General features: G+C 41.5%; 2 protein-coding genes across 3 annotated transcripts; one reads left to right on the forward strand and one right to left on the reverse strand.

Annotated features, from left to right (window-relative positions):
- Positions 1-5,521: 5,521 nt before the first annotated feature.
- On the forward strand, positions 5,522-7,534 carry LOC103974905 (transcription factor MYB61). 2 transcript variants are annotated; one of them, XM_009389818.3, is made up of 3 exons: positions 5,522-5,890; positions 5,963-6,092; positions 6,196-7,534. In XM_009389818.3, exons 1-3 carry the CDS (start codon positions 5,758-5,760, stop codon positions 7,187-7,189), a joined length of 1,257 nt encoding a protein of 418 aa, XP_009388093.2. In that variant the 5' UTR covers positions 5,522-5,757; the 3' UTR covers positions 7,190-7,534. The 2 variants fall into 2 exon arrangements, with proteins under 2 accessions (XP_009388093.2, XP_064952929.1); XM_065096857.1 differs by having other exon boundaries at positions 5,614-6,092; positions 6,196-7,386.
- Positions 7,535-9,190: 1,656 nt separating this feature from the next.
- LOC103974894 (pectin acetylesterase 10) lies at positions 9,191-14,412 on the reverse strand. The gene is made up of 12 exons (XM_009389801.3): positions 14,108-14,412; positions 13,006-13,088; positions 12,685-12,814; positions 12,509-12,582; positions 11,982-12,068; positions 11,793-11,917; positions 11,582-11,642; positions 11,389-11,442; positions 11,224-11,301; positions 10,952-11,057; positions 10,720-10,865; positions 9,191-9,539 (listed from the first exon to the last, which is right to left on the reverse strand). The coding sequence occupies exons 1-12, from the start codon at positions 14,271-14,273 to the stop codon at positions 9,423-9,425; spliced, it is 1,227 nt and encodes a 408-aa protein (XP_009388076.1). The 5' UTR covers positions 14,274-14,412; the 3' UTR covers positions 9,191-9,422.
- Between the last annotated feature and the right edge of the window lie 447 nt (positions 14,413-14,859).

A 14,859-nucleotide genomic window follows, 5' to 3' on the forward strand; every position in this document is an offset into this window, starting at 1 on the left:
GGAATCCTTTGATGTCAGTGTTCTTACGTGCACCTATTTATTATATACTGTCACCGATCCACTCAGTATCACTGCCTCTACATGGATCGAGGATAGAGATGATGATACGTGGAAGACCACCGGTGTCTCACCAGCAAGTGGCCAACGCCTCACTGCTATTTTTCATGCAGCAATGAATTCAGTCTCGTACTCGACCTCATGTTTTTCCATGGTCGGAGGAAATACGTAATCATTCTAAACTTTTAATAACGACCTCAAATGTAACAATCATATATCTCACCATAAAAAGTTCCTTCGAGTATATCATTTAGATCTAAAATTTTCCAACACTTAGACTCGAACACTTTGAGTAAGAGGTGCCGTTTGATTAAGAGGTGCTCGATTAATTTCCAAGTTCAGAAATTACAGGGTCACCAAGCATTTCGTACGATGAATCAGTGCTTTATAGGTGAGCAGATCATCAAACTGCTGCATATCATTGCTAAGGATAAACAGCTGAGATGATGAATATAGTTCTTCACGGTTGATTTAATTTCATTATCCACCATATGATAGCCGAAATTATTCGAGATTTGCCCAATATTGATGCCGAGAAAAATAGAAAGAACAAGTATATGTAGATCGTGAAATGGTAAGGGGAAATGGAAAGAGGCTATAAATCCATGCAAGCGTGGAGGCTCCCGGGCTCTGCTTGAACAGCGAAATTATTGAAGCTCTTTCCATCTTAGCCGAGTGCCATTCCTCGCGGGCATTGTCCTTATTGAGAAGGGAACATTACCTTAAAAACTGGGACGTCGATGGACCTCTCCTCTCTTTTCGTGAGCAGTTCCACGAGACGATGACCCTACGAGGAGTTGGGACATTAGGACAGTGGCCTTTGTATCGTGGCGGATGTCTCTCCTCCCCTAGTCACTCTCCCCGGCCACGACCCGTGCATGCTTTCGTTTGGTCTTGCCTGCTTAGTGGAGTTGGCTATGCATTCACAGCCGCAGAATGGCATCTTCTTTGTCGCTTCCCTGACCGATTCATCATTGATGGCTCCTCTTCGAGTCTCGAAGAGGATGTGGGAGTCCCTACGTAGGGTATCGTGTCCTACTACACATTCAACAAGCCATTTTGGAGGTCTTTATCCTCCATTATTTTGCCTGTGTGCATGACATGCATGCACGCAAGGTTTAGATATTATTGAAGGCAGATGAGAGGAGTACTTAATTTTCTAGATAATACATATGTATATACGGTCATGAGAAGATGCAATATGCAGTAAGTGGTCTATCACGTCTTGCCGCACATTCAACAAGCTTCTTCTCCTCCGTTACTTTGCGACTGTGCTTGACATGCATGCACACAGGTTTTAAATACTATTAATGATGGACGAGGGCACCGATATTAGCATATAATATGGACCGACATGCATTCAGTAGGGTAGCACGTCCTAATACACATCAATAAGTCCTTTCGGTGATCCTTCTCCTCCATTATTTTGCCTCTGTGCATGACACGCATGCTTGAATCAGTGGCAGATATACAACAAAGCTGATTCTATATCCATAAACAGTAACGTGCAGACATGCACGCATGCATGCATGGAATCCGCGACCGAGGTTCGGTGGCAAGCGCCGTCAAGATGCCAACACCACTGGACTTTACCGGAGGGGCCCCTGCACGTTGGGCCATCGTCTCCTTCGGCTGCGTCGACAGAACTTGGTGATGGATTTGTTGAGGAGGAATGGGATCCAGGCACTGAAGCTCGACGATGAAGGCTGAACTGAAACTTTGTTGTGTCATGGCTTTTGATGAGAGGACCACCGGAGGGGTCAAAATCATCATCATCGCCTAGCAGACGGCAGCTCGATGGTGACCAGACCATTCTGCTGATAATTCGCCACTGATAATTCATGGATACCGAGTCGAGGAAGGAGATGATTAGCTGCAGGGCCTGCAAAGCAGTGAAGCTGGTCAGGTGGTAAGTACATTATCTATGATTGAGTCGGAGGAAGAAGATAAGAAGCTGCATGAGCATCTACATTACATATTTTTGACCTGGAAGGAAGATATGTTCTGCAAACTGTAGGGTAGATGGCTTTCATGGAATCAAACAACATGATATGCTCAATTTTCAACTCTGCATCTTAATTTTTATCCTAAACAGGCCACCACAATGTTGCATGGGTGGGACCTAAAAGGTTCGTGATGTAACAGATGAGTTGACGCCTGTGACATCGGTGAGGACAATGAAGTTCAACTGGTTCACAAAATGGAGACACAAAAGAGTATAAAATTCTCGATGAGATTGTTTAGACGATAAGGAATATGTGGAAAGAAGAGAGGAAGATGCTGCACCGCACAGACTTGCTAAGAGTATTTGCCTTTCTACATGTGACAGTTTGGTGAATTGATTGTTTGTAACCAAATTGATAGCACCATATTTTTCTCGAGCTGTTCTCTTTCGTTCTACCTAACTACGTAAAAGATCCGTATATGCTTGATGATGTTCGGGGGACAATCCAAATCGTCCACTTTATGTCGAGGAAAAAGAAAAGCAAGATTCTTGCTCATCTTACTTACTATATGGGAGATATCGTCATCTTATTTGTGAAGGAAGTGCCTTTCGTCCTGGGCATCCTCGTACAATAATCACGCAATAATTTGCCTTTCGACAGTGATTTATCGAAGCCTCTTTCGAAAGATTTGCTACTACTGCAACTTACCCTCACCTTTGAGCCTCAAGAGACGCCTGCAGCCGTGAGAAGAGAAGAGAAGAGAGATAACTAAGCACCAGACAGAGGAGAAGTGAGAGAGATAAAGGGAGGACTACAAGACATGGAAGTGGGCCTCGGTGGCCATTCCATCGAGACCTTTCTCTTCGTCCACTGTCGGCGGAGGAGTACACGCACAATAAAGATCCAAGGAGCTACCGGGCCACTGCTTTGTATGGCTCGGACGTCAATTCACTTGTTTTACTTCCGGTATGAGAAACCTGTGACCGTACAAATGCGACCACCGCGCATAGATGAAGTTGGTGAAGACGATGATACAGGAAAAGAACGTGTTCTTTGCTGTTAGATATATCATATACCGAATCCTCAGCCACTAATCTGTGCTTCGAGATAGCAATACATTAGACTCAAGCGATAGATTATTCAGTGCCGCTCCTTCCCGTAATCGACTAAACAATCAATCACGCTTTTGACGCCAATGGTTCAGCGACGATATGCATCTATATCTGAACACTAAAATGTGGAAGAAGGCTTTACTTCGATGATCGAAAATGAACGATAACAGATGAAGATTTCAGGTGGGCAGTCAGTCCCATGTCGATTGTCGAATATAATACATAATCCTAATGTTTGATCGGTGTTTGAATTGCTATCAGATCTTTTTGGGACTTGACTAGTGTGATTTTAGGACTTGGACTATGATAGATGGCTCGGATGACATTGACATTAATTGTGATAGACCGGAGGAAGAGATGTCTTAGCAGAATACTAAGATTAGGCAGTGATAGCCACACAACACACACACACACACACACAGCTACTCCATGTGAAGGGGACATAGCTGCGGATGTGAGCCAGGTAATTTGGTCGCCTCCTCTCTCTCTCTCTCTCTCTCTGGCCATGGATTGCCTTCGGACATAATTGCTAGGGCTGAGCTGTCAGCAGATATTTCACTGCATTAACTTCATATATAATCGCATTTCATGGCTGGAATGTCGAGCAAGTCTACGACCCTTTTTCTATCGAAGCATACATAATTGCTAAGTGGATGACGTACGATCAACGTGACAATTTCTTTTGCTATATATATATATATATATATATATATATATATATATATCAATCAATCACTCACAAAATAAGTACAAGACTCTCATAAGAAAATAGAAAACAATTTATTGTGATATCATGATCATGACATCCTAACATTTTTTAGACAAGTTATATTCTTTTTCAGTCCCATCGACTATTTGTTACGAATTTTCTTTAAAAGATAGTCGATATAAATAAAAATCATATATAGAGGGTGATAGAAGAGAAAAATAAGTTTGCTCACTTTCTCACTCCTCCTATTTTATCAAAGTTATTATATTAATCCCCTATTTTATCGAGTTAAAATTGATATAATCATATATAATAATAATAATAAAATGTTAGAAGAGTCTATTATGATTAATATAATTTAAACAATTTTATGGATCAAAGCAAAGTTAGGAGATCAAAGAGTAGTGATTGCGCAAATTTAGACAGACAATTACAGTATCTATTTCCTCTCACCCACCTGTTGGGACATATCTAGCAGTGATTCATTTGCATTTGCCATTTGCCATCGCGGAAAAGACTCCTAAGGTTTTACCCGAATCAGGAAATGGCACGTGTCCGAAACCAAGCGTCACACCAGTACCGCCGTGGCCATGATTAGCGACACAATTGCTCGGTGGTCCATCGGTGGCGACCATCGATGGGTCTCCGATGGCCTCCGCCTCCACCTTCTTATTATTATTATCACACATCAGAACCATGGCGATTACGTAGGTCATGTTCATAATGCATTGGATTCTTATGAACATTTAAGGTTGACAGGCATTTGGGTTGCTCGCAATTGCTGGAAACAGCAAGGATTGCAGGCACAGAACACCACAAAAAAAAGATGATATGGTCAGAATCTAGAATTATTACGGCACACATACTTGTCATTAGCATCTTCCTTCCGTCTTTGATTAATGAAGGATTGCAGAGCCTCACATGGCCTCGACCTTGCAGCGGTGTGTAGTTCACCTCCGATTACTTTCACTGTCGTCCGGCATGCGGTCGGTTTGGTACCCCATGCATTCTCGACACTCTGATCGCAAGCATGTCATTGTCACAAGCAGTGGAAACAACAAACTTTCACTGATCGATTGGAAGCCACCATCAGAAGCAGTAGGAGCCACTGTAGCCATCCTTCCAGCAGAGGGTAGTCATGCATCCAAGGTTTGACCAATATATAGGTAATTGGTGTCGGAAAATGACAGTGTGGAGAAATCCAGTAACATGGAAGCTGTAGCTGAAGCTGATGATGTTGCCTGGTGTTTATGAAGTGGGTTCACGATGTCATGCACCGAAGACCTTGGTGGGTCAATGACATTTATTCCGCAGAATGGAAGACCACTGTGCTTTTCCTGGAAGTTTCCGGGAGCACAGGGATACTGTTAGACACAAGGAAGATGCCAATTCTTGTACAAAAGTACACAGGGAGGAGGTTCTGTTGCTCTCTCTCTACCGCCGAATGATGGACTCCTCTCTCTCCTGGTGATCATGGACTTGGGGATTTACCCAAGGATCAAACAGTTCGCTGCTGCATATGGCACAAGATACTGTTGGAATTCAGATGGTATCTTAGTTTCTAGGAAGAGGAGGAATTCATGTCGATTTCCTTTTTGTCCTTCACCTTCTTACTTCTGCTGGAGTGACTGTAAAGCTTCCAAGGTTTCTTCAGTTAACATCAGACCCACTGCCCCACCTATGAAACATTAGACATCAATTCTGAGAAGATGATGAGACGTGCAACTCCGACAATTCAACCTCTCTGCTTCTTCACGACTTTAAAAGGAAGAGGAAGAGGGAAGGGGGAGGGAGGGCAGAGGAAACCTCAGCTCGAACCTAATCCACTTGACTGTGACCTCCCTCCCTCCCTTTTGCTCTCTCTCTCTCTCTGAAGAAATCTTCAGCCATATTCTTCTCTGCAACAAGTTTGGTCCTGCAGTTGCCCTGAGAAATGGGAGGGCACTCCTGCTGCTACAAGCAGAAGCTGAGGAAGGGCCTCTGGTCTCCTGAGGAAGACGAGAAGCTCATAAAGCACATTACCAAGTACGGCCATGGGTGTTGGAGCTCTGTCCCTAAGCAAGCAGGTACTCTACCGGCTTTATCAGCCTTGAACATGGTAACCTTCCATCATCCTCAACACCAACGACAAATGGCAGGTCTTCAGAGGTGTGGGAAGAGCTGCAGGTTGAGGTGGATAAACTACCTGAGGCCTGACCTCAAGAGAGGTACATTCTCGCAGCAGGAAGAGGACCTCATCATCGAGCTCCATGCGGTCCTCGGGAACAGGTGCAGCCCCTCGTCCTTTCCATCTCTTAACTCCATCCATGTGCTCCGCCGCCACGCCTTTTGTGTTCGCTGATTGATCTCTTCCATCTGGTGACGTCGTCAGGTGGTCAAAGATTGCAGCACATTTGCCGGGCAGGACGGACAACGAGATAAAGAACCTGTGGAATTCTTGCATCAAGAAGAAGCTGAGACAGAGAGGGATCGACCCCGGCACCCACAAGCCTCTCGCCGAGGTCGACGGCGGCGATGACAACACCCAGAGCAACAGCGGGAAGAACTCCGGCACCAGCGACCTCCAAATCCTGGTCACCCCTCAGCTGGCGATGCAGGAGCCGACTCCATCGGTGTCGGCTATAGAGAAGTCGTTGGATGAGAGCGCGACCTCCAAGTGCTCGGCCACGCCCACCAGAGAACTCTTCTTGGACCAGTTTCTTGCGAACCATGAGAGCTCATCGAGCTGCCGCTCTTCCAATTCGATGGGATACTTCCCTTTTGCGCAGGCGAGCTTTGCTCCTGACTACGGCGGCGGCCGGACAACCTCGAGCGCTCTACCGATCAGCTCGAATCCCCTCCTCTGGTTCAGCCAGACGTCACGGCATTTGGACGTGACGAACGGCGACGCAATATCCACCGTCGCGCCGTCCCTTTCCAGCACAATTCTCTCGACTTCCATGGTTCCCGCACCGAGCTGTGCAGCAGACGATGCTCTCACGAACTGGTACGGCGGCGACTGCAATAGCAGTCGTCGGAGCAGCGTAGAAGACAGCGGCCGCATCGTGCTGCAGAGCACTTGCTCCTCCGACAGCTGCATCTTCCCATGGCCGGATCTGACGCCTGACAAAGATGTTCAGGTCCAGCTCGGAGGGGAGACCGAGGACCTCAAATGGTCAGAGTACCTTCATGGCGCATTCGTGGCGTCAGCAACGCCGCAAGCCCCAATCCAACCTCTGTATGGTGACATCAAGACGGGAAACCAATTCCCCATGAACTGTTTCAGCACTTGGCACCAGAACCAGCAGCTGCAGCAGCAGCTGCAAGCTTCAGACATCTACGGCAAGGATTTCCAATCCGTGCCTCTGGGCTTCGAGCATATATAGATCGCGAAGAGGCCCAAAATTATGATCGGAAAAAGGCTCAAGCAATAAATTCTTCAAAGTCATACAGGTGTGTGCGTCATACACTTCCTCATTCATGTCGAGCTGATGATACTGGAGCTCTATCAGCTCTTCATCTTTGTATACTTTGTGCAGTGTCATGAACAAAAGCTTGTGCCAGTCTCGAGTCTTTTCCCTTTGTTCTTCTGTGTTCTTCCTTCATGGCTTTGCAATCACTTGGAGGACAGAACTGTTCTATCTTGTAACCAGAATGTCTACATTCTTGCATTCTCCTTTTTCTCGCGCCATGGTAACAATGAGATGCAAATCTATCAGCTTCTGTACCAATCACCTACTGCTGTACTTCTGAAGACATGATCAAAGCATCATCTTAAATGCCACCTTAGCACCACTGGAGGAACAGCCTGAAACATATGCAGGGCTGCTCATTCGACAGATAAATCGTGGCTTAGATTCATTGTTACATCGAGTTGCAGATGGTGGGGAACATGAAACACTGATGGACTTCTTTTCCTGTGTTAAGCAAGGGACCATCATCAATAATTAATCTTTTTTCTTTCACTTTTTGCTGTGCATGTTTGTTCCAATCACATGATTTAAACTGCAGCAGAAGTAGAAGGAAGATGGATGTCAAACTCAGCTAATCAAATGAACAAAGTGATGTCGGATGGAAGAAACCCCCCGCCCAAGCATTGTTTTAGATGTTGGCAGACAGCGATCGAAGGCCAGAAATCTATGTACATATGAAGAGCGAGCAGACATGTCATGTAGCGGCAGAGTTGGTTTCAGCTCCTCATCAGCTACAGATGAAAGTGAACAGTGGTGAAAGAAGACATCAATTGAAAGAGAGTTCAATGAGCACTGTAGGATTTGACTCCCAGAATCTGTAGAAGATGCCATCTGTAGAGGATATCCCCAGTCTTGTTCTGCAGCAAGATGGATGCGATGTAAAGAAAGACCAAAGCGAGCCTGTTGATGATACGGAGGAGAGGCAAAGTACAGTGTAACATTCAATGTAAGGGTACACAAATGCAGGGTTTCTTTTTTCTGGATTAATATATGTCATTTGGATGAACTTGGTCAGCAAATAGTATAAGGAAGCTAAGCCGAACAGGAAAACGTTGATGCTACAACCAACAATCCAATACCTCTTACTTCCGAACAGTTGATGATCTCTCTCCCCTGTCTGCAACTTGACAGGTGCAGGAAACGATAGATAGCACACGAGTGCATCGATCGTTATGACAGGATTTTAGAGAATCAAACATCAGTTTTTAAGTATTATTCTGTGATCGATGACTTCTGTAACAGGACGTGCCGGCGTCGGTGGAAGAGATGGCCGGAGCAAGCCAGTGGATGAAGAAATGACTGTGTTAGATTATGTGATCCAATTAATCTAATCTAAGATATATTAAATATTTAATTAGATTTGATTAAGGTTATCCATCAATAAAGATAAATCTTAAGTATTTTTTTCCTAAATCTTTTGTTTCGCCTATATAATGAACTCTATAATAAATCAATATTCTATCGATAATAATGTTAATATGAAAAATAGGAAGACATGAGAAATATACGGTTCTATTTCTTGCAGATCGATCAATAGATCGAGATATCTTATTTGACCTCGAGATATAAGCATAATCTATTTTTTATTTATGATATTGTTGCCATGCCAATTATACTTCAATTTAATCTCATATGGAAAGTGAAGACGAAGATCTACAGTTTCGTAAGATTAGATAGAGAGCAAAGATGTAAGAGAGTAATGATGGTATATAAATCTTTTTCTTACATATAATAGTCTTGCCAATAAATATTGTTCATGAAAAAACACAGCAGCATGTTTCAGTAGAACAAAGAAAAAAGAAACTGCATTTATAGATCCATGTTTACAAGTATCTTTAAAATGATGCCATCTGATGATTGAGGGTGTAAGACATGTTGATGCTCAAATCTTAACATTACAGGAACACAAAGAAATAAACTGACATCTTAATAATAGCATTCAAGTTCATTTAATTTAGTTTTTTTTTCCATAAATACTATTGGATAAATAATCTGTCTCAAGGAATACAGAGTTTTGACACAGATTTAATGGCAAGTGAGATACTTGCGCATCTTTGTATCACTAGCTTCTAGCATTGTTGTTCTTTCACCTCCATATGAGTAAGAATTGGTTGATGAAGAGAAAATAGATATGGAACAAATAATGTTAGACCCTTCCCCTGAAAACAATGTGATGACAGGTACTGTCACAAGGGTATGCACAGTCTACTTCATCTACTTGGCTCCGATCGAAGAACCAGTCACCAACAGCTGTAGCGATTCTCTGCACAACAAAATAGTGTCAATTACTATAGATAATAGTGCTTTACGCGCTCAGTGAAGAATGACTATAGATAATAGTGTCAATTACTTAAAAAGTTTGATGAGAGAAGTCATATTAGTAAAACAGGATGTCAATCAAGCAAAAAAGCATTGCCGAGAGTTGACATCAAACTATTAGTGAAACTTTACATGGAAACAATAATGTTGAACTGAATATGAGTTTACATGGTACAAAAACCTCTCGAGCCAAAAGAAAAAAATGGAAACATTGAATGGCAGGGAAATCAATGACATAAAAACCTCTTGAGCCAAAAGAAGAATAGCAGAGCAAAGCAATGAAATATCAGCTTTTTGTGAAGCTGCCACATGTAAGTAATTTAATTCCTCAGCATTTGCATGAGTGGGTGACACATTCAGATGCTTGGACAAGGTTTGGCTATGATAAGATTTTTACACAAGAATTCCCAGATGAATCTTTAGCTATGAGCACAGTTAAGTATTAGTTTGATCAATCAGATTATCTGTGATGAAATAACTTGATGTTCCATTGATTTATTTACACATTCTCTTTGTGGTCATTTGAGTTAGTCCGCGTACTAAGGCAGCAGGAAACCATAGGTGTTTTCCTCAATGAATAAAATGTTGAAAGAAAAACAAGTCGAAAAGATAAATTCCAAATCAGAAGTATGTATGGAGCACATCTTAACATCTGAAGGAGATAAACAGGGAAACATAAACATCCATGTGGCAAAGTCGGCTTAAAATTAGTACAACATATGATTTGAATCCTATGAACCTTGTACTTATTTCTTTCTTGATTGTCAACCAGTTTTCATCCGCTATCTTTTTTTCATATTTCATAGTAGACCGATGACAAGAGATGAATATATAGACAAATAAGATAAGGGTTGAAATGAAAAAAGAAACTGTGGTTTAAGGGCATCCATCTTAATAGTTGATCCTCCTGGAGAAGTACAGATGGCTTCAAGCCTTTGTTCTTATTCATCCAATGTTTTATGACCTAAACCAAAAGTTGTATCTAGGTAGATTAACACTTCAGTTGATAGATTCAGTTTATACCCATAAATAGAGATCCATTAAAACTTCTAAAATCATAGCATGTAAGTAGCTTACAAAGTATTTGGGCATAAATTGATTGAGAGAAATATGATGAACCATACCTTATTCCCAATAAGTGGGGAATTACTTGCATACCATGTGTCCTGTCTCTCACTTTGGCAATGTGCGAAACATGAATTTATATATAACCCATTTTTACCAGAACTGGAGAACTCTTTAACTGCATTAAGCATTTGATCTCTGAACCCTGAATAATACAAAGATCCATATGTAATTAATTTACCGAAACTGATGCATCTAGTATCAAGCGAAAGTACAGATGGGAGAGAAAACCTTGCAAAAACTGGAGTTGATATGAATTGCAATTTGCATGGTTCATTTTACATTCTTTCCAATAACCCTGTGGATCAGCTGTTTTTGGGGCTAAGCTTTGCTGTAACTGAAAATCCAATAAATGCAATTTGTCACAGAAAAGAACCAGTAGCTTCACACTCTATGAAGCTCTCACCATCTATGGATTGCCATAGATCTATGCACACTAACATAGGTCGTTGATGTGTGATCAATGGAAACAATATAAAAATTCCTCAAAATTATGAATATACCTGCCATACATCATATGCTGTGTTCAACAGAAAAAGTGGAGTCTGAATATTGCCGACCACATTCTGTGGGAAGAAGCACTGCACCGGAAAATCAAGAAAGCTTAAGCATCGGTAATCAGGACTGTTATTCTCCGTCATACACCTCTGTGACAAAAGTAACATTACCGAAGTTGCATCCATGCGTGCTGTACAAGTCCTGGGCAAGTACCTCCCGGCACCCTTGAGGTGACAGATTTTATCATAAGAACAATGATATGAAATTTAGAGATACTTGATTAGAAGCGTCAAGTGACTGAGAAAATGACAATCTTTTAAGCACAATCTTCATGCAACAAAATGCATAGGAAGTGATCATTACCTGCAAACTTACTACATCTCCGAAGAAGGATCTCATGGTGTGCCCACCAGCGACATCGACACTATGATTTGTGAAGAAATCATATGTAACTTATAATAAAAATCAATAATAATTTGAAGCTATATGTACAAAACAAAAAAAAGTTTATTTATATATGACTGTATAGTCGTTTAGGTCATTTTTATCAAGTTGATGGAGCATGAAGCCTTACGAATCAAGGAACAAGCCAGCATCAGCAAAGCACTTGACGTTGGTACTACTTGAAAATAATGCTCGGAAATTATCACAGTGGAATATGGTCGATAGACCACCCGCAGAACATCCAGAAAGAAGGGCCTAGAAATATATAGAGCATGTAAATTATCGGCATGGGAAACCTAGATGGACAGGAAATGACTACCTGACTGGCATCGCGCATTCCATTTGACAGTAGTTCTTCCATAGCAGCTAGCCAAATACGCTGTCCTCTAAAATAAAGGCCTGCAGCCTAAACAATTTAACTATGCTATAAGCCTGTAATGAAGTTTGTAATTGTTATTGTTGCAAGAATAAATGCACTTCTCAAAAGAAATGAAACAAAAGACTGAATAAGTTTTGTTCTACCTATAATATTCCATAACTAGGAGTAATCAATTTTTCCAGCATAATTTCATTGTGGAACACAATTTTCACTTAACTTACAACTGAAACACTGAATGTATCAAACAGAAACTTCATATTCATTAGCAAAAACTATATAAACTAATTAATATATCTGAGCAACAACAGAATTCACACACTGGTGGCACAACTGGTGGCACAACTAGCTATCCTAATATAATATTAGCAGCCATAATGAGCTGATGATTTGTGGCATCGAAATCACAATTTTATGTTATTATTTTCCATGTAAGACCTGTGACCTAATGGAAGAGCCATTAAACCAACCTCGTTATAACTTTCACCCAAAAATGATCCACCATCACAGTAGCGAATCTTGACTCTGTTCCAGTTATAGAAGTCTGCAAATAGTGGAATTTAGTATGTTAACGAAACATAGCAAGTCATTCTGGTGCATATACTATAGAAGTTATTGTGAATAGGGGCGCCAGTTCGAGGCAAACCAGGATTTTCTTCAGGCTTGTTGCTGAGTATTCCAGAAAATTGTATCTGTTTCTCCATGTAGTAAGATGAACCATGGTGACCTGTCTTTCGGAAAGCACATGATTTGATGTCATTGCACCAGCCTCCTCCCTGAGTTGCATTCAGTTTGAAGCTCATCAGTAGCAACATCAGACAAAAATGTGATGTTGCAGAGACCATATTGAATGTGTTAGTTCTGGAAAATTTTAGTTTCGATGATTTCCAATATTATGATGCAAGACCAGATTTTCTGAATCAAAACCAGAGTTAAGATTATGCAATCTGTAGATTTAGCAAGTCACCTCTAGATTGACGATCCAGCTATTTGCTCCGGATCCATAGCCACGATGTAAGTGGTAGCCGGGTAAGCTCCCATCCAAACACACTGGATTCGGCAAGAACAAATTTTCATAAACTGACCAGTTTCTTCCAAATAGCTTATTAGTATGCATGAATCTTAGTAAAACAAATCAAAAGATAAACAAAATACATGAGATGTGTATATGTTTGAGGAAAACCAACTTACATCAAATTCCAAAGGTTCCTTTCATAAAATAAAGATGAATAGACATATGACAGTATAATATGACTACTATTTCGTTTTGCTTTCCTGTTATCTGAGTCAAGTTACAAATTTCATATGAGTGTTTTCAAGTATCACCCAGTCATTACTCAAATATAATGGATTTGGATCAGTACAATAATTTATATTAATTGTAATAAATTAGAGTTAACCCTCAGACTACGATAACAGGAGTTTCATATGATGAAAAGATATCCTAGTATATCAGGGGGCGAAGATGAACTATTTAAGGTCAGAAAGAGGCTTCAATGGATGACAAACATGGAATACTAAGGAAAATTGAAAGAATCCATATAGTTTTTGGACATAAAACCAAAGCTTTCGCTTTGTGTACCATCATGTCTCCGTGCTTTCTTTTAATCAGACTCCAGAAAAAATGATTCATATTAAAAAAAAATGGCAACAAAATTGAAAGTCATCCTTACAGTAAAGTGGCCAACCACTAAGCATACAGAAAAAATAGGAAGCATAAAAGAGAAGGATGACACTACTGTAATGGCGATCATTATATGACCTCATAAAAGTATCGCCATGAGTGCCAATGGAAAGACGTTATCACCAAAATGATTTTGAAGGCTCAACAACATGGATCTTTAGACTTGTACATAAACTATAACCCCAGTCAAATATGCCACACATAATGATGGGGGAGAACAGTTATCACTCCATAAACAATAGCACAAGAGGAAGATCACAAACCCTAATGGAAACCTGTTAAATTTCGACCTTGAACTAAGATGCTAAATGCTAAAAGCCATGCAGCGTGCACAGATCAGATAAAACCAAGAAACAGATGAGAGGAGGCAAAACATGAGTATTACCAGCATGCTTAGCTGCAGCCGACTGTATGAGAGTCAGACCCACAAGCAGAGGACTGCTGCCTCCACCTCCATTGTTCGCAAAGGCCACTTCACTCGTATTCCAGTACTCAGTCCCATGAGCCCATCTCACCCACAGAAGGAAACCAGCAACCCACAGAAGACTCATGGGGAACCTCCACCACCTCTCCTTCCTCTTTCCTCACGGGAGAAGAAAGAGGAAGATAGACTGGGAGGCAGATCTAAGAGAGCAGCTAAAGAGACAACCGAGCACAGCCCAACAGTGATATATAGAGGACAAAAGCATCAGACTGACACCAAATACGCGGAGGCGTGTGGTTTTAACTAAGAGAGGAGAATGCTATTAATCTCATTACTGCTCGAGCAGTAGAAATCAAAGCAGCGTACTCTTTTAACTACTACTTTGGAGTAACGTGGTGGGTAGATTTGTGCTATACGGGATTCCTTCATCTCAGTGTCGGCTAGTTCAGTTAAAATCCAAAGAGAAGCAAGCTGCGAATGGCTTGCGATTGATCTGCTTTCGTGTGCCACGCAATTAATGTTAGCTGTTTGTAGCACATTAGCAATCTGGTAGAAAGAACATTAGCTGATAGTGGAGATTACAGGGGTGGGAAGAAGGAACTAAAGACCACCACAGCAGTATTGCTTGCAGGGAAAGGAGACCCATCAGGCAAGTGGACAAGGAATAAAGCTTCTGTTTGTGTGGGACATTAGAAGGAAAGCCTGCTGCATTG

Source organism: Musa acuminata, chromosome BXJ2-2 (assembly GCF_036884655.1).
Source record: "Musa acuminata AAA Group cultivar baxijiao chromosome BXJ2-2, Cavendish_Baxijiao_AAA, whole genome shotgun sequence".
NCBI lineage: Eukaryota > Viridiplantae > Streptophyta > Magnoliopsida > Zingiberales > Musaceae > Musa > Musa acuminata.